The 20,608-nt window shown below is 35.8% G+C and overlaps 1 protein-coding gene across 8 annotated transcripts in view; it reads right to left on the reverse strand.

Moving 5' to 3' along the window:
- LRRC7 (leucine rich repeat containing 7) overlaps positions 1–20,608 on the reverse strand; it is a 631,844-nt gene that overhangs the window by 247,826 nt on the left and 363,410 nt on the right. Inside the window, exon 8 of one of the 8 annotated variants that reach the window (XM_070786333.1) lies at positions 14,112–16,285. The exons of the other annotated variants lie outside the window; for them this stretch is intronic. Within the exon in view, the coding sequence (XP_070642434.1) occupies positions 16,279–16,285 (7 nt within the window). The 3' untranslated portion in view covers positions 14,112–16,278. Of the gene's footprint in view, positions 1–14,111; positions 16,286–20,608 lie in introns of those variants that run through there. 8 annotated transcript variants of the gene reach the window in all.

Consider the following 20,608-nt stretch of genomic DNA (forward strand, 5'->3'; position numbering starts at 1 on the left):
ATAATTTATAAACATAATTATATCCATATTTATAGACATAAAATATTGGGGGAAGCCAAACCTTCAGTAGAAACCAAATAAGGTGAGCAGACGCATAGGAAACCACAAAAAAAATTTCATATCATTCATCCAGAAGTGAAGTGAAGTGAAGTGAAGTTGCTCAGTCATGTCTGACTCTTTGCGACCCCATGGACTGTAGCCTACCATGCTCCTCCATCCGTGGGATTCTCCAGGCAAAAATACTAGAGTGGGTTGCCATTTCCTTCTCCAGGATTGAGATCTTCCCAACCCAGGGATTGAACGTGGGTCTCCTGCACTGCAGGCAGAAGCTTTACCATCTGAGCCACCAGGGAAGCTCATTCATCCAAGTATTCATCAAGTACTTACTACATTTCAAGCACCATGCCAGATAATGGACATGGAGGTAAGAAAGTTAGACATTATCTCTTCTTTTATAGAAATTTTATAGTATAACAAGAAGACGTACAGTAAAATAGAGTAATCACAGTAAAAGGTATAAATGTAATGGTATAGGACATCCAGAGAGGATACTACAGGAATATATAACCAGAATAGTGCAATAAAAAGTATACATGCCAGATAACATATAGAAAATCATCTAGACAGAACCAAACCATTTCACTACCTCACTTTTATTTTAACTTCTAATCACAGTGTAAGATACCTATAAAAGAGTACATATCAGAAGTATAATGAATTTTCATATATTGAACTGACTCTCACATAATCAATATCAAGATGAAGAAATAAAATGCTTTCAGAGTCCAAAAGCAGCAGTCTCCTTCATGCACCCTTTTAGTCATTAACTTACCTCCCAAAAGATAACCACTATTATAATTTCTGATAAATCTTGAGACAAGACTAGCTTTGCCTCATGTTGTAGCCTACATGAATTAAAACAAAAATATTTCTTGTTCCTGACTTCTTTTATTTGACAGTCATACAGAGACTTGTACCTGACTATTCATAGTAGCCTACTTGTAGCAAAAGCAGCCTGCTTAGAGCAAAACTGGGAGAAAACTTTCAACTCAAATATCCACCAAGAGGTGAAGATAAAGAAATTATGTTATATTTATACAATGTATACTTTCAGCAACAAAATTTGATAACCATTAAAATGTAGACAAATAAAACAGTAAAAGAAGTCAGACCAAACAAGACAATATATTCTAAGATCACATTTTCATAAAATTCCGGAAAATTCAAATAAATCTGTAGTGATAGAAAGCAGAAGAGTATTTGCCTGGGTGGGGAGTGGGTAAGCAGTGTCATGAGGAAAGTTTTTTTTTGATGATGGACATGATCATTATCTTGACTGTGGTGATGATTTTGTTGATGTATATATGTCTCAAAATTAATCGAATTGTTACTTTCAATATGTGCAGTTAGATATCAATTATACTTAAATAAGGGCTTCCCAGGTGCTCTCAGGTGCAGTGATAAAAAAAAAAATCTGCCTGCCAATGCAGGAAGTACAAGAGATGCAGTTTCGATTCCCTTCATTGGGAAGATCCCCTGGAGTAGGAAATGGCAACCCAATCCAGTATTCTTGCCTGGAGAATTCCATGGACAGAGGAGCCTTGGCAGGCTACAGTCCATGGGGTTACAGAGTTCGATGCGACTAAGCACACATACCACACGCACACACACAAAAATACTTAAATAAAGCTGTTTTTATTTATTTTTTAAGATTTGGATACTTTGCTAACAAATGTAAAGCTTTCCTGAACTCAATATGTATTTAAACCTACAAAAATATCATCAGATACCCTCAGAACTTCAATCCAGTTTGAGGGGACTCTACCTTGCTGAGCCATGGTAATTAAGAACAAGGGTTCTGAGTCAGGCTGCAAGGGTTAGAACCCTTCCACCTCACCTTACCAACTTTGTGACATTGGGTAAGTGATTTCTTTATGTGCCCTTACTTATAAAATAAGGATAGTACTAATATTTACTTCAGAGAATTAATATGAAGATAGTATGAGTTAATACAGGTGAACTCAATAAACATAAGCAATTATAAATTTTTTTTCTTTTCTTTTCTTTTTAAATTTTACACTATTGTATTGGTTTTGCCATATATCAAAATGAATCTGCCACAGGTATACATGTGTTCCCCATCCTGAACCCTCCTCCCTCCTTCCTCCCCATACCGTCCCTCTGGGTCATCCCAGTGTACCAGCCCCAAGCATCCAGTATTGTGTATCGAACCTGGACTGGCGACTCATTTCATATATGATATTATAGGTATTTCAATGCCATTCTCCCAAATCATCCCACCCTCTCCCTCTCCCACAGAGTCCAAAAGACTGTTCTATACATCTCTGTCTCTTTTGCTGTCTCGTATACAGGGTTATTGTTACTGTCTTTCTAAATTCCATATATATGCGGTAGTATACTGTATTGGTGTTTTTCTTTCTGGCTTACTTCACTCTGTATAATAGGCTCCAGTTTCATCCACCTCATTAGAACTGATTCAAATGTATTCTTTTTAATGGCTGAGTAATACTCCATTGTGTATATGTACCACAGCTTTCTTATCCATTCATCCGCTGATGGACATCTAGGTTGCTTCCATGTCCTGGCTGTTATAAACAGTGCTGCGATGAACATTGGGGTACACGTGTCTCTTTCCCTTCTGGTTTCCTCAGTGCGTATGCCCAGCAGTGGGATTGCTGGATCATAAGGCAATTCTATTTCCAGTTTTTTAAGGAATCTCCACGCTGTTCCCCATAGTGGCTGTACTAGTTTGCATTCCCACCAACAGTGTAAGAGAGTTCCCTTTTCTCCACACCCTCTCCAGCATTTATTGCTTGTAGACTTATGGATCATAGCCATTCTGACTGGCGTGAAATGGTACCTCATAGTGGTTTTGATTTGCCTTTCTCTGATAATGAGTGATGTTGAGCATCTTTTCATGTGTTTGTTAGCCATCTGTATGTCTTCTTTGGAGAAATGTCTATTTAGTTCTTTGGCCCATTTTTTGATTGGGTCATTTATTTTTCTGGAGTTGAGCTGTAGGAGTTGCTTGTATATTTTTGAGATTAGTTGTTTGTCAGTTGCTTCATTTGCTATTATTTTCTCCCATTCTGAAGGCTGTCTTTTCACCTTGCTTATAGTTTCCTTTGTTGTGCAGAAGCTTTTAAGTTTAATTAGGTCCCATTTGTTTATTTTTGCTTTTATTTCCAATATTCTGGGACGTGGGTCATAGAGGATCCTGCTGTGATGTATGTCAGAGAATGTTTTGCCTATGTTCTCCTCTAGGAGTTTTATAGTTTCTGGTCTTACGTTTAGGTCTTTAATCCATTTTGAGTTTATTTTTGTGTATGGTGTTAGAAAGTGTTCTAGTTTCATTCTTTTACAAGTGGTTGACCAGTTTTCCCAGCACCACTTGTTAAAGAGATTGTCTTTAATCCATTGTATATTCTTGCCTCCTTTGTCAAAGATAAGGTGTCCATATGTGCATGCATTTATCTCTGGGCTTTCTTAAAATTTTTACACTTATATATATTATATATAGTTATAAAATAAGGATAGTACTTATACTTCAGAGAATTAATGTGATGATCGTATGAGTTAATATAGGTGAACTCAATAAATACTAGCAATTATACTACTTATGAGTTAAATTCTTGTGCCTATATTAGGTAAAATTAAATGTCCAGTATTCCTTGAAAAATTGACTGAATCAAACGTATTTTGCTTCCCTGGTGGCTCAGAGGTTAAAGCGTCCACCTGCAATGCGGCAGACCTGGGTTCGATGCCTGGGTCCGGAAGATTCCCCGGAGAAGGAAATGGCAACCCACTACAGTATTCTTGCCTGGAGAATCCCAAGGACGGAGGAGCCTGGTGAACTATAGTCCATGGGGTCTTGAAGAGTCGGACACGACTGAGCGACTTCACCTTCACTTTCTATGCTGGCATACAAAACCTTATTTGAATAGGCTCTACTCTACTTTTCAAACCGTATGTTTTGCTATGCACAAGTCAATACATCCAACACAAATGAATCTCCCAGTACTTTGCATAATTTATCCATTTTCTCAGCTTTAGCACATGGGTTTCCTTGGCTAGAATACCTTTTCTACAGAACCAAAAGCTCAATAAAAGGAATCAATATATCTTTGAAATTCTCAACACATAGTACAGTACTCAATACATTATGCTGGGCAAGTTTTCCTTGATTCTAATTTTCATTCTCTTACTGAGTTTTCTGTCACTAGTATTAAATACATTTACTTCTTGTTCCTTAAGCATGGTATTAATGGAACATACCCTTTTGCTCTTCTGTTAGCATTACCAAAGGACAAAATTAAGATGATAGTTTATAGATTGTCATCTCAATGTATCCACATTTATTGCTGCTTTTTAATCCTCCTTATTTCCAAGTCTTTTTTTTTTTTTAACAATTATAGATATCCAAACCTATTGATCTAGAGAAGACTGATGAGAATTACATTCTTTTGCTTTTCCTAAAAATTTTCCAGTTTCTATTTGTTTTCCTAAAGAGTAAATTGTATATCAATTATGTATATCACAGAAATAAGTTTGATTTCAAGCATGATAAATGTAACATTAAAACGTAAATTTAAAAATATCTTAAAGTAACAAATGCTTTAATATTAAAAACTGCAGTTTCTATATTTACTTACATCAAGGAATACTGAAAGCACATTGTTCAGTAATTACTATAGAAACATCTTAGGCTACTTAACTGTGTTTCACAGTAATTACTGTAGAAAAAATATAAATTTCAAAGTTTCACCAATTTTTGCAAAATCCTTCTGCAAAGCATCAACTTATAATGAAAATTACAATTCTAAACATTTGTCCTCAAGGAGAAATATAATATAGAACTGATGTATATTATGTGCTGTGTGATTAGTCGCTCAGTCATGTCCAACTCTTGCAACCCCATAGACCGTAGCCTGCCAGGCTCCTCTGTCCATGGGATTCTCCAGGCAAGAATACTGGAGTGGGTTGCCATTTGCTTCTCCAGGGGATTTTCCCCACTCAGGAATGGGTCTCTTGCATTGCAGGAAGACTCTTTACCGACTGAGCTATGAGGGAAGCCCTAATAATCAGCATAAAATTGACACAAAAATCAGTTCATTGCCTGTGGAACAAAGAATATTATTTATATATTAAAATTCTTATTACCTGAATTAAAAATATCTTTGACGTTTTCCTTACCAGGTTAATGTGCAGATAAAAAAATTACCATTGAAAGTTTTGAAAAATGTAATGTATGTTGACTGTGTGAGGTGTTGGTACCTTTACAGTCTCTTATGTTAGGAAATGCTAAAGAAGAAATCAGCTTGGTTTTAACAGGCTGGAAAGGTAAAACTGATAAAGACACTGAGCCATAAATTTAGAGGAGGAACAAAACCTTACATAATTACAAATACACTGATACTCTTACAGTCTTTGAAACTCATTGATCATCTGCTTAATTTATCATTATGAGGAATGAATGGTTAACCTGTGACATCAGAACCCAAAATATATCCTGATGTATTTTTTTAAATGAAAGACATCTTTAAATAATAGCAATTCTTGTCATATGTGATACATATCTATAATACAGAAGAGGCATTATTAGGGTATGATATTTAATCAAGTGCCTTGAAGATAATTCAATTAAGAACAACAGCATAAATAATTTGAAGTTGCTAAACGTATAATTTTTTTTTTTGACTTCCCTGGTGGCTCAGATGGTAAAAGCATCTGCCTACACTGCGGGAGACCTGGGTTTGATCCCTGGGTTGGGAAGATCCCCTGGAGAAGGAAATGGCAGCCCACTCCAGTATTGTTGCCTGGAAAATCCCATGGACAGAGGAGCCTGGCAGGCTGCAGTCCATGGGGTCGCAAAGGGTCGGACACAACTGAGCAACTTCACTTTCACTTTCAAACGTATAATTTAGCACTGCAGCCATGAAATTAAAAGACGCTTACTCCTTGGAAGGAAAGTTATGACCAACCTAGATAGCATAATGAAAAGCAGAGACATTACTTTGCGAACAAAGGTCCATCTAGTCAAGGCTATGGTTTTTCCAGTGGTCATGTATGGATGTGAGAGTTGGACTGTGAAGAAAGCTGAGCACCAAAGAATTGATGCTTTTGAACTGTGGTGTTGGAGAAGACTCTTGAGAGTCCCTTGGACTGCAAGGAGATCCAACCAGTCCATTCTGAAGGAGATCAGCCCTGGGATTTCTTTGGAAGGAATGATGCTAAAGCTGAAACTCCAGTACTTTGGTCACCTCATGTGAAGAGTTGACTCATTGGAAAAGACTCTGATGCTGGGAGGGATTGGGGGCAGGAGGAGAAGGGGACGACAGAGGATGAGATGGCTGGATGGCATCACCAACTCAATGGACGTGAGTATGAGTGAACTCCAGGAGATGGTGATGGACAGGGAGGCCTGGCGTGCTGCGGTTCATGGGGTCGCAAAGAGTCGGACACAACTGAGTGACTGAACGAACTGAACTGAAACATATAATTTAAGCAGAGCTATAATCTGTAGGCAAAACAGTGAAGTCAGTACATTATGGAATACTAGAAAAAGAAATGGGTTTGAATTCAAGTTCTGCCACTTTCTGCTTAATTTCTGAGACACAGTTTCCCAATTGGTTAAGAAAAGTGACAACACGTACCTTACACTGTTAAAAGGTTTAATGAATTAATGTTTGTGGATAAAGAGCCTGGTGTATCCACTAAATAAATATTAATTCCCTTTCACTGTCAATGAATACAAGACCACCTACAGTTTAAGTCAGTTTTGTCTAGATTATTGTTTTATTGGAGGGAAAGACAGACAAAGCCTAAGTTGTTAAGCGTATGACTTCATCTATCTTCAGGTCTATCATAGTGCCAGCCACTCAGAAGAGACTTAAAAACGTGCATAGCACTGTGCTGAAGTACATCATATGCTTTATTTACGGAATGTTGCTCTAACATTTATTTTCTTATTTAAGTTGTTTTTAACTCCTGTCTTAAATACCAGCTCTTGTTACTCACATAATCAAAAATTTTTAGTAGCCATTCGTTAGCCAGGTCCACCTCAATCCATCTTTCTACTTTTACTTCCACTACTCATCTTTACTTATCCAACTCTCAGCAAAATTAGGACATTCCATAACTATGCTTTGTACTTTCTGACAGCCTTCATTTCCTCTGCAAATATACCACTGCTTTCTTCCCAGTAGTTGAAATATAACTTCCCCTTTAAACCCTAGGTCAAATGTTCTCAAGTACGTTCTCCTTACCTCCCAACTGGAAGTAATCTTATTTTCTCTAAGTATTGGGGGAATTACTTTTTTTTTTCTTTCTTTTTCATTAGCTGCATACCAATTGCAAGCCACTATTTTAGCTACTCTGGAGAGTGAATAAACAACATACACATCTTCAGGAAACCTACAATTTAGAAAAATACAAAAGTACATAAATAAATAAGACAGAGAGATAGACATGTAGGCCTGATACATTGGAAGATTAAAGGATGGATAGTAAGAAATCAATCAAGTAGGTGAAGCTAGATGAGAAAGGTCAGAATCATTGCTTCATTTAAAAGATATTTGCTAAATTTTAGAATGATGGTCTAAAATTATACTTTAGTAATTCAAATGGAAGTGACATCCATATGAAAGTGAAAGTGAAGTCGCTCAATGGTGTCTGACTCTTGGCAACCCCATGACTATAGCCTACCAGGCTTCTCCGTCCATAGGATTTTCTAGGCAAGAGTACTGGAGTGGGTTGTCTCCAGGGGATCTTCTCAAACCAGGGATAGAACCCGGCTCTCCCGCATTGCAGGCAGAGGCTTTACCCTCTGAGCCACCGTGAGCACTCAGAGACATCTATATAAGTACTCAGTAATAATCTAGTAGCTTGAATAATTGAGACTGGAAGTTCTGATTAGAATAGTTCTTGCAACAATTTCACAATTTCTGGATAGAGACTGCCTTTAGAATTTGTGTTGTTTTTATTACATAATAGTACTTAAACACTAAGAAGAAAATTATATAGATGATATGGTTGGACGGCATCATTGACTCAATGGACATGAGTTTGAGTAAGCTCTGGGAGTTGGTGATGGACAGGAAAGTCTGGTATGCTGCAGTCCATGGGGTTGCAAAGTGTTGGACATGACTGAGCGACTGAACTGAACTGAATAGAAAATTATAATTCCTTCAACTGCCATATCTTCTCTGTTCATTCAACAAATCTAACTTTGGACAAAGTACTAGCTACTGGAGATGCAATGGTGAAGAAAATAAAGATGTAGTATTGTCTTCAAAGAGCTCAAGGAAACAGACCTTCAAACAACTAATTATGACAATTTTTTAACAATATTGTATTCAAAGTCCTATATGTATTTGTGGTAGAGTTATTATGGATGAGCAACCATAATTTTCACAGAGGTATTACCATTTAGGGGCTTCCCTGGTGGCTCAGCAGTAAAGAATCTGCCTGTAATGCAGGAGACATGGGTTCAATCTCTGGATCAGGAAGATTCTCCTGGAGAAGGCACTGGCAACCCACTCCAGTATTCTTGCTTGGAAAACAGTCCATGGGGTCGCAAGAGTCAGACACGACTTAACAACTAAATCACCGGCACTGACATTTGGACTGGACCTTAGTCAAGTACTATATGGAAGAAGAGCTATGCTGCTGCTAAGTCGCTTCAGTCATGTCTGACTCTGTGCGACCCCATGGACTGCAGCCTACCAGGCTCCTCCGTCCATGGGATTTCCCAGGCAAGAGTACTGGAGTGGGGTGCCATTGCCTTCTCCAAGGAAGAGCTATAGTCAATCAAAAAGTGTTAATGTCTTATGTTTGGCTTTACAGATTTGTTATTAGTTGCATTTGAACATGCCTATGCCTGTTGTATGGAAAATCATTTTCAAATCAAATCATAAAGCCACAAAGTGAAACCCTGATTTAAGGAGTAAACTAAAAGCAGTTTGGTTTTGTCAACTTTTTCCTATTTTCCTTATACACGTCAAGAGCAAACACTCTGATGAAAGTCCTTTGGATTTCACTTCCATAAATGCTTTTCAATTTTACTTACTTTTCTTGGCCCTATTGTCATTGTGTTCACCTTCTCTTTGCCAGATTATAGCAACTGGTCTCCCTGCTATCTGTATTCACTCTTATAATACTGTTGTAAAGGATGTTTAAAGAAACACAGCTTCTAAATAGAAGCTTCTTTCCTCGAGTTATTGGATGGATAAGGGAATCATGCTGTGAACTTGTTTCATGTGTTTGTGTGCATGTGTGCTAGTCATGTCTGACCCTTGTGACCCCATGGACTGTAACCTGTCAGGCTCCTCTGTCCACAGAATTTTCCAGGCAACAATATTGGAGTAGGTTGAAATTTCCTCCTCCAGGGGATCTTCCCGACCCATGGATTGAACCTGCATCTCTTGTGTCTCTTGCATTGGCAGGCAAATACTTTACCACTGAACTACCCAGGAAGCCCAAATTTGTTTCATAGTATTTCTTATTAACCCTATATGACACCAACTCCTAAGAAAAGCTTACTCTCTTATCCTTTGTAAATCTTCCTCTTATTTCTGTTATCATGTTCACCTCAAAAGTACTCTTGTACCTTTGATCATCTCCTTCTCAGTTCAGTTCAGTCTCTTCAGTCCTGTCTGACTCTTTCCAACTCCACGGACTGCAGCACACCAGGCCTCCCGGTCCATCACCAATTCCCAGAGCTTGCTCAAACTCATGTCCATCGAGTTGGTGATACCATCCAACCATCTCATCCTCTGTCGTCCCCTTCTCCTTCTGCCTTCAGTCTTGCTCAGCATCAGGGTCTTTTCCAATGAGTCAGCTCTTTGCACCAGGAGGCCAAAGTATTGGAGTTTCAGCTTCAGCATCAGTCCTTCCAATGAACACCCAGGACTGATCTCCTTTAGGACGGACTGGTTGGATCTCCTTGCAGTCTAAGGATTCTTCTCCTTGCACTCAAGGGTCTTCTCCAACACCATATTTCAAAAGCATCAATTCTTTAGTGCTCAGCTTTTTTTATGGTCCAATTCTCACACCCATACGTGACTACTGGAAAAACCATAGCTTTGACTATACAGATATATACTCTTTCTCAGTGCTGGATAAAAGTCTCACAGTGTATACTCCTGATGTGTCACGTCCCCTCACCACTAGCTTCTACATGAAGCCCACATGAGAGTACAGTTCTTCTCTTCTGACAACTTTTCTTTAAAAGAATCTTCCAGTGGTTTATCTTTTCTCCTTTTAGTATACAGATGTGGGGGAAGAAACTAAGTGGGTAAAGGGAGAGGAAAAATACAAAACCCTCTATCTTATTCAAGTTTGTTTTAATGTCTCTTTTCCTCCCCAAACAAAAAGTATGCAGATAGTTCTCCTATGTGTCTGGACATCTCATTGAGAAATAGCAACTTCTCATGATATGAGGGTATTAGTACTGGCTTCATGCTCTTGTCTTTTCAAGACCAGAGTTTCTGTTTTGCAGCTGGTTGATACCCGTTATTACTCTAACAAAAGCAAACAGGCCACACCAACATTCATGTGCTGGATTTGTCCTGCCCAATCTACATCAGGGGACCCTGAGACTGTGGCTTTGGAACTGAGTTCTAGTCCTTACCTGAAATGACTGCAGAAGGACTCTAACTAGGACTGAGCAAAAGTCTCTCTTTCCCTCCTTAGGTCACACTATACCACAAGGTCCTTTAGAGGGTGAGCTGCGGCAAATTCATGTCTAGCCTCCCTGGCAGTGAAGCCAGGGTTTCTGTGGATGAAGTTCTCTTGATAGGGTCTTGGGAAACCAGAACTTGGTTGCTATGCTCTGAGGCTCTGATATTTATTCATCTGGTTCTTGGACTGAAGTCAGTCAAGACATTAAACCTGAAAATCTTTGTCAGGCTCTCTTACTTGGTTACTTCTTTGTTTCTGAGCTTGCCCTTCTAGTACACCCAAGTGGTGGGCTATTTCGGTCAGCACTTCAGTCTTTTTATTTCATCAGCTATACCATTAATCTTATTTTTTCTAATCTTATTTTTCTAATCTTATTTTTTCTAATCTTATTTTTCTAATACTAGTAGTCTAGCAGGGTAGGCCTTCTCAGCTAATAGGGTGGAGCTTCAAAATAGATTCAGAGAATGTGCCAGTAGCCTTCTCTTCCTGAAGAAAGAACTTTATTTATGACTTGAATGGTTTTATAATGAACACAAATTCATAAACCAACCCTGCATACTTAAAAAATTGTAGTTTCAGTATCAGTGTGACCAAACACAATGTCCCAAGTGGTTTTGCAAGGAAAATACAGCTTGTTTTAGATTCACTTTTCCCCTTTACATCTTAACAGCAGATGTCAGTCTGTCCTGATGTACTGCCTTTCTTCTAAGATATTGTGTTCTTTGGACAAGTGATTTTAATCCAAGAAGCCAACAAGTTTGTGATATCTCTAGAGTAGTAACCACAAGTAGGAAGTACAATATTTACAAATGCCCATTACAAACCTTTAAAGAGGGGAGGAAATAGTTCAAAATTTAGTCTTCAATAAATTTAATTAAAATATCTTGACTTTTTTTTCCTACTTTCATGTTATTGTACACTTCTGACTCCTTTACTCTGATTGAACTCTCTTTCCATGCCATCCTGTCTCACACACTTGGTTCCCTTGTAGCCCTCACACGTTGGACAGGTTCACACAACACCCCTCTCATACGTCTTGTTTTTGTCATAGTCATAACCTTTTGAGAAGTGAAATACCTCTGTTCTGTTTGTCTCACAACAGAAACCTCAAAATATGATGCTGAGTGAAAGAAGTCAGACATAAAACATTACATATTGTGTGATTCCATTTACATGGAATGTTGAGAAAAGACAAATTTATACAGACAGAAAACAGAATGGTGGTTGCCATAGGGCTGGAGTGAAAACTGAGATCAGATGGAAGCTTGACTGGGAATGCCACATGGGACTTTGGAAAGTGACAGAAATGTTGAAAACTGCATTGTGGTGATGATTACACAGCTCTATAAATTTACCCAAAATCATTCACTTGTGCACTTTGGTGGGTAGATTTTATGTTGTATAACATACACCTCAATAAAGCTGTTAAAAAAATACACTGAGTGGCTTTTGCTCTCTGCTGCCTTAGTGAAGAAGTTGCCTATAAATCTTTACAAATTTTATCCCATAACTCACAAATTCATCATTCCTCAACTTTAAGCCCTTTCATTGAAACCTCAGCATTACCCACAAATGAAGTCCAACCGCGGCACATGGGCCCTTCATGAGATCTTCTCTATCTACTTCCTGGCTATTCCTCCCTCACACATGTGATTTTGCATGTTTAATTCCTTGTGCCATGTTTCCTCTTTAAGCAAACCACTCCTTCTGGCCACTTGTTATTGATTGATTCACATTTATTGTTCAAAAGACTCTTTGAGCTTCACCTCTTTTGTACGTTTTTACCTGGACTTTGCTAATAGGATTAAGCATTACTCTGTACTATTTCTGTTCATCACGTTTCTATAATCCTATGCAAATGCTGCATAGCATGTAATGCTTTACTTGCCTATATTCCTTACCAAGACATGATCTGCCTAATTGCAGGGGCTCTATTGACTTGGTGTCTCTGATGTTAATCACAGTGCTTGGCCAATGTTTACTGAGCTGGACTGAATTAAAGGTTTGCATTCTCTCCAAAATTTGCCCAAGCACAAGAAATGACTGAGTTCTGTTTTAAATGGTATCTAGTCCCATCCTTATGCATCATATAGCTGCAACCAAAGCAGTTGTATGTGTTGAGTGAGGGGTACGGGGAATTACTGGATTTACAGAAGATTTTACTTCACTAAGATTTTGAGCAACTGTGCAGTTTCCACACCCTCAGGCTCTTCTAACCTCTTCTGTCCTGAACCTGTTACTTTTACTATAATGACATCAAGATGCTATATCTTTGCCCTATTAATATTTTTTAGTTTTATGCTAATAAATACACATAGACTATCGGTCTTTACCTAATTTATATTGTTTGCTGTGGCAGAAGCAACTACCAGAAAGTAAAACTGACAACACCTAATATAAATTTGCTATGTTTTATGACTAAAAATTTGTAAAATAATCGTATTATTTGGTGACAAAATTTGAAGAAGGAAATGGCAACCCACTCCAATATTCTTGCCTGGAGAATCCCATGGCCAGAGGAGCCTGATGGGCTATAGTCCATGGGGTCACAAAGAGTTGGACATGACCGAGTAGTGACTAACATACTTTTAGATCTGCCAGCTTTGTTCCAGAGAAAGTTGACTTGATTTAAAATAGAATGCAAAATGGCAGAAATCTTAGTTGGTAAAATTTGATGTTAAAAAAAAAAAAAAAGGAATGGGAGAGTATATTAAATTCTTAATACACATGCAGGAACCTGTAATTTCTGAGAAACATAAGGAGATGTATTCTATTTTCTAAGATACTGCTGCTGCTGTTTAGCTACTAAGTCATGTTCAACTCTTCTGCGACCCCATGGACTGTAGCCCACCAGGATCACCTGTCCATGGGATTTCCCAGGCAAGAATACTGGAGTGGGGTGCCATTTTCTTCTCTGGGGATCTTCCTGACTCAGAAATCAAATCTGCATTGGCAGGTGGATTCATTACCACTGAACCAGCAAGGAAGGCCTTACACACTGCTAAGAGCCATTAAAAATTGACTTCTCTTCATGAAATGTCAATAAGATGTCGAAAGGCAATTCAATATGTTGCTCACATGATGGCCCAGGTTCCCAGGAGGGATACTTATCTTACAATGTGGGAAGGGGTTCTGCTGTACAATACTTGGTATCCTAGACAATGGGTAAGCATGTATTGTGTTCCCTTCTTCTTAAGAATTATTTTTCATTTCAATTATTATTGTATATTTAGTTAAATTCTGGTTTAATATGCATATCCCACCACCCATGAAAATGTAATCAACTGAATATATTTCTAAATGTTAGGTCAATGAGATTACTATGATTTAAATAATAATAAATGCCTATGAATGCATCTTTTTAATAATTTATCTAGTTTAAATAATATATATCGAGGCTAAAAAATATGTAACTTTATAAAACGAATACATTTAATAGTTTTGTTAAATTGACACGTGATTCCTCTTAGCATAAAAGATTAGAGTGCCATAAACATTGTCAAGGAATTTACAATCAGTTCCACTTGTTGGAACACTATAGTGATGTAGCATTAACGGTGGACAAAAATGAATCAAATATCATATTCAATGGTATATAATTTAATTTTTTACTTCTGCAATCGCTTCTACTGATATAGTTTTAAACCATTCCAACTAGACAAGAATTATTTGTTACTTGTTAATGTCTTTTCATTAAGAGAACTTTCTTTTATTCTATACATATAAGCTCTCAATTGTATTTAATACAGTATCATAAGATCAGAAATGCAGCATGGTTCAGCCAAATAATTATCCAACAGAACTACTGCATGTTGTTGCAGAGTTTAACTGCACTTCTGTAAGACTTCTCAAATTTAACAATAGAAAATTCAGTTCTACTTGGAACATGACAGAGGCAGAAATATTTCTTAAATACTTTAATGCTATTTTCATGCAGAATGTTTTAAATAATCTTTAAAATGGTATGTGAAGGACATGGTAGGAGAATATTATAAAACTACACTAAAATAGCACAATTTGTTCTAAAGCAGAGTCAGACATTTATGTTCTTAGGAAAGCAATATACGTTTCGAAACACAGTTTCTAGAGATATGTGCAGTATATGTGTAAATGACAGAAGTCAATGAGTATATGCCACACAGCTGACAACAATGTTGTACAAACTCAATTAAGTAGGTTTATGAAACTTTACGTAAGACCTTTACAAGTACACATGGAAGAATCCATATTTACACAATTTGAACTAAAAGAACAACATCCACTTTCAAATATATACGTACTTTTTACAAAAGGCTATACATTTAGGGTCATTATTTTATAAATTCACATAGTTAAAATGCATTAAAAACAGAATAGAAATATTCAGAAAAGTACATTTCAACTCCATAGTGTAGATTTTATAAAAAGTGACAATTTGTAATTTCCTAAGAAAATAAAATAGAAGCAAATGACAATAAAAAATAAAAACACTATTAAACTCAATGTATCTATACTTCTTATATTTGGTTTATGAAAAGAACCTTCAAACTATATTCGATCAAGCAATAGTTCCAATAGAACTGGTATAAATTCTTTGTATCTTGCCTTGTTCCAAAAAGAAGTGAAGACCAGGTGAAGAATGAATATGTGGTACTGTACCAAGATGAAGATCTCTGGATGCTGAATTTCAAACTCTTCAAAATTTCACTATGAAATATATCCTACTCTTTGAAGTCAAATGTATAAAATGTTAAAAGCAAATACACCCATTATGTCAATCGTTATTTATTTTGCAAAGACATCATTACAGAGATTCATTTTATATGCAAATTGAAAAGTTATAAGTCATTGAACTGCATAGATAAAGCTAATGTGGTTAATTAACAAATGTGTTTTATAGCTACAAAATAACTGTTTCACATTAAATTACATAAAATGTAAGAAAACATAAAACCAGTCAATCACTGATCTTTTATATTTTGATAAGGGCCATCTGGGAATAGTTATTTACTTTGCAAAGTAAGTTCACAACAGAACATAACTAGGGGGTATGACAGATAAACTGGGCAACCCTATTCAGCCTCTGAAGTATATTAGAGAAATTCTCTTGTTTACTGCTTTAGGATGCCTTTTAAATGATGGTTTATTTTGATCTATTCAAAAATATTTATACAAAAATTATATGTGACAGCAGCTTTATATCAACTAAGTGAAATAAACTGGACAAAAATATGTGTTAATGTTTTTTCTAAGACTGATAAAATTTCATATTAATTGGAAATTAAGGCAACTGAACACACTTGGGAAAAATTCAGGTTGCTTTATATTAGCCAGAAATGTCATTGTTAAATTTTAACAAAGACCAAACATTTTGCATCACACTAGGCAGTAAGAAGGCAGCCCCCATCAGCAGGTAGCACACCAAAAATGTTTGGTTTCATAATACAGTTTGGGAGAACTACCTCTACAAAGTCTATTCGTGCTGATGCTCCTGATGCTGCCATTTCTGGAGCCCGAAAAGCTGCTGCCTCCACATCCTCTGTTGTAGGTGTCACTGTATAGTCTCAGGCGATTGGGCAAGGGGCACACTCTGGATCTTCAGATGCTAAGATGAGAAAAATCAATTTCAATGCCCAAAAGATGGAATTCCTAATGCAGAAGGTGACTAAAATAGCTATTTCAATTGGTCTATATTACAGGGAGGTGAAATGTTTGCTTGTTTCAATATAATTGCACATAAGTAGGTTATAAATAGGATTTTTTGTAAAGTGATACAGTTCTAGGATTAGACAAATACTAGATAGGATGGATAGAAACAGAAAATCAAACTGAGTGGTATTGGACAAGATGACTAAAAAACATGCATGCTTCCTAAAAGAAGAAAGCAAAACACTCATATAAGAATCATTGAGCAATAAAGCAGTCTCATGAAAATAACTTGCTTAAACTTTTATTTTTCAAGGCTATTTCTACTCATTTAAATTAATTCTACAATATATTGATGCATGATATTCAAGGCAGAACACAAATGAACCCATTAGTATTTTACTCTGATTTTTCAGTGTCCCCTTCCCTCTGAAAATAACAAAATTTGGTTTATGAATGTTCTCTATTAAGTAAAATTTTCTTATCAAATTTATCAGTTTACATCATATGTAGAATAATTCAGCTTAATCTATAGTGTTTGACAAAAGCTGTTACAGGGGACAACAACACTGAAGAAATCAATGAGATACAGAAGGGAACATACTGTAAAAGAGTGTGCTTTATTATATTCAAAGAATTTTGAGTAGAATCATGTTTTTGGTTATAAAAAATAATTATTCATTCTTTCTATTTATTTTTTACTAAATATTTAACAACAACTTTTACCAGATATCTTCATGTTTTAACAAAATATTTGTAACTTGTATCTTGAAACATATTTTTTTAAAAATTGATTTGATTTTAAAATTATATATGCATATATGAGAACAAAATCATTTACAAAGTAAATATTTACTGGAAACACATAAGTAGCTAAAATTAATATACAATGACTATTTTAAATTAAATTGGTTAAACAACCACCTTTTTTATTTTAAAAATTGTCATTTTTAGGACAGTCATTTATACAGCTTGTGAACCTGAATCCATTATGTTTGATTTACTGTAAAGTGACAAATGATCACAAATTAGAATGACAGACTCTTATTGAACATAATTTTTCAGCAGGAGCCATCCTGAATCAATTAATCACACTATTACTTTAATTCTGCTTTTCTTTTTTTCCAGAAAAGTCACCAATTGCATGTTTCAATTAATGACTTATACATATTTCACTTACAACTTTGATGTACATTTTATTCAAATTAATTAAATGTTCTATTTTATTAACATATAATTTAAAAATTGGATATGCTTAAATAGCAAAACAAAGCAAATTACAGTTTCTCAGATAAATGCAATTATGGTTATATAAAATATTAAATAATGATTAAATACCTTATCTTCATTAGAAAATTCTCTTTGCTCCAGTTAGAGATTTACATTTTCAATTAAAAACAGAAACATTATCTTTTGTTACAATATTTTTGCATACAACTGAAATTAATGCACATTAATCTTCAAGCATTTTTGCAGTAGAAAGCAAGAACTAGAGTCTTCAAATCTATATGATTATTAATTACAGTGTAACTTTGGATATTCTCTAACTGTTGAATCAATGCTTACAAAAGGTGGATTAAAAATGCACATAGACTCTTTGAGCAAAAATTGTCTACAGGCAAACTTAATGGACAGGCAGTACATACACAGATTATCTGTGAGGATACTTTGTCTCAAATTTTGCTCGAGTTTTAGTTTCATTTATTTTCTTGGTATAATATTAAATAGTTATTTAGAGAGGTGTTAGACAAATTGATATAGCTATTTCACAGCATTATCTTAATTCTCCCGATATATGTTTATTAAATTCACATTCTTAGTATAGAAGGAATATATTGGCATGTGCAAAATGTTACAAAGAATTTTATATTTCCTATTTTATATGTAAAACTGTATTTTATAATTTAGATGAGGATAATGCTATACAGCTCAAGTTGAATATAATTGTTCACTTTGTGTATTTTTCTAGATAGTTGGAAATATGCAACTGGATATCTGCCAAACTCAAAGCAATGAAATCTTAGTGCTTTGTTTCAGATCTCTCTCCCTTATCATTTGACCTTCTCATAGGGCATACAGATTATTCAAGAATGAATTTGTTTACAGAATAGTAATATAGCAGTCAGTAATCTCATCCCACTATTGAACTTTCAAGCCAAAATTCAACACTGAAAGCTTAAAGTGTTACAGCACACAATTTGACTTTGAAGTGAAGGCACAAGAACATATCATTTTATTTAAACAGCACAGTGAGCAATATATAAATTTTTATAATGGCAAGTAACACTTCATTCTTTAAATACATTGCAAAAAATTTTCCAACCTATCTGTCATTTGCAGTGAGACTATGAAAACTCAATGAATTAAAACTTATGAATGTGTTTCTATGACAAAATACAGTCATCTGACAGAGAAGTCTTTAGCTAAACAGTAAGAAAATGTAAACCATTATTTTGTATATAAAAGGTTGAATTAATAAATACAATTTGTGTCAAAGCTAAATCAACTTATGAAATTCCTTTGCTTTGAAACACACTGTATAATGTTTTGAAATATTTTGTTGATATGCTAAGGTATTTAATTTCATGAGGTATTTCACTTATTGACTTAATAAATAAATGTAAGAGTATTTTATCCATGGCCTTCAAGTCACTACAGGAGTGCATGAAGAGGTAGAAAAGAGAAGGAATGACAGATTCTGTTTAGAGAATTGAACAAAAAATTTGAAGGGATAATCTGTGATTAGAGCCATTATGTTGCAATAAGAGATTGCCATACAGTGAAAAAGAGGGAGATCTAGGCAGAGGGCATTACAGATATGAATTTATTACTTGGAAATGGTGAGACAGTCTTTTTTTGAGGGAGCTTACTATGGAGAAAATTGTTGAAAGATGAAGCAACTTGTCCTTACACATTTATTTCTCTACTTCACTTTTATTGTTCAACCTTAAAAAATCTGTTTCAGGTGAAATCCTTACTTGTGGACTTGATCCGGAACTCTATCAACCTTTTCTAGGAAGCATCTGGTTTAAGCTTTCCTCCCTTTCTTTGTCTTATCCTCTCTACTTTCCCCCGCCTTGGGCTGCGTGCCACCTACATCTCTGCTGCCTCCACTTCCATGTATACCACATGCCTAGCTCAAGTCAATATTTCTTTCTTGTTCATGGAACTAAAATTTGTTGAGCATCTACTGTGTTCCAGGCAATGTACTAAAGAAATGAGAGCAAAATGAGCTGTCCTCCTTTCTTCTCTTCTGAAAAGGGTACTCTATCCTACTTACTCATCTAGTATTCACTCATCAATCCACTGCTCTGTGGAATTCTAGTCCTTCCAACTTAATATAACTGCCTCTGTTTTAGGAAGTTAGTATTACTAGCAGTTAATCATGCCAGTTTGGGTGACACAGAAAGAAATCTAAAGCTGACTTCTACTGATCTTGGGTTGTCTGTTGACCTTAAGATAGTTATTTGACTTCCCTGAGCCACTGCTTTCTCATTCTATAAAACAAACATAATGCTCCTTTCCTCAGTCTTAAGTGAAGTTCAAAATGAAGTATGATTATATGCTTTATAATGCTTCACCCAATGCCTTGCACATAGAAGTTCAAGGAACTTAAGTGTCCATGTCCAAAAGTCCTTATAATTCCAAATCCAACTAATACTTCCCAGTTTTTGTCTTTGGGATCCCTTTGCTCTCTTTGACTTTTTGATTATTCCCTTCATCAAACCTCTCTACTTCCTTAGGTTCTATGATGAGGCACTCTTCTGCTTTCGTTTCTCCACCATGGACTCATTATCTGCCTGGTCTGTAAATGCTGGTTTTCTGTTTTAAGTCTATTGCTTTCATCACTCAGATTGACTGATCTGTTCTCACTGTTTCAAATAACATCTCTACTAATGATGCCCAAATCCAGATTTACAGCCCAGATATTTGTCTTTGAGCTTCAAACTCCCATATGTAACTCTATACTAGGCATAGAGTTGAATGCCTTAAAATTTACTTCATTGTTTCCCCTCTAGACTAGCTTATCTTTCTGGAAATATTATTATTATATTTATTTTAAATTCACTGTTTTACACAACATCATGATTTCTTGCCTGGATAATTAAATCAGTCTGTTCATCCATCTTTTCTCCCTCAAATTCATATTCCACATGGTTGCCAAAGAAATTTAACCATATCACTCTGTTATGTACTGAATTGTGTCTCTCCTTCCTCCAAATTCATGTGTTGATGTCTTTAACACCTAGTACCTCAGAATATGACTATATTTAGAAATAGG

Source organism: Bos indicus, chromosome 3, assembly GCF_029378745.1.
Source record: "Bos indicus isolate NIAB-ARS_2022 breed Sahiwal x Tharparkar chromosome 3, NIAB-ARS_B.indTharparkar_mat_pri_1.0, whole genome shotgun sequence".
NCBI classification, from domain to species: Eukaryota; Metazoa; Chordata; class Mammalia; order Artiodactyla; family Bovidae; genus Bos; species Bos indicus.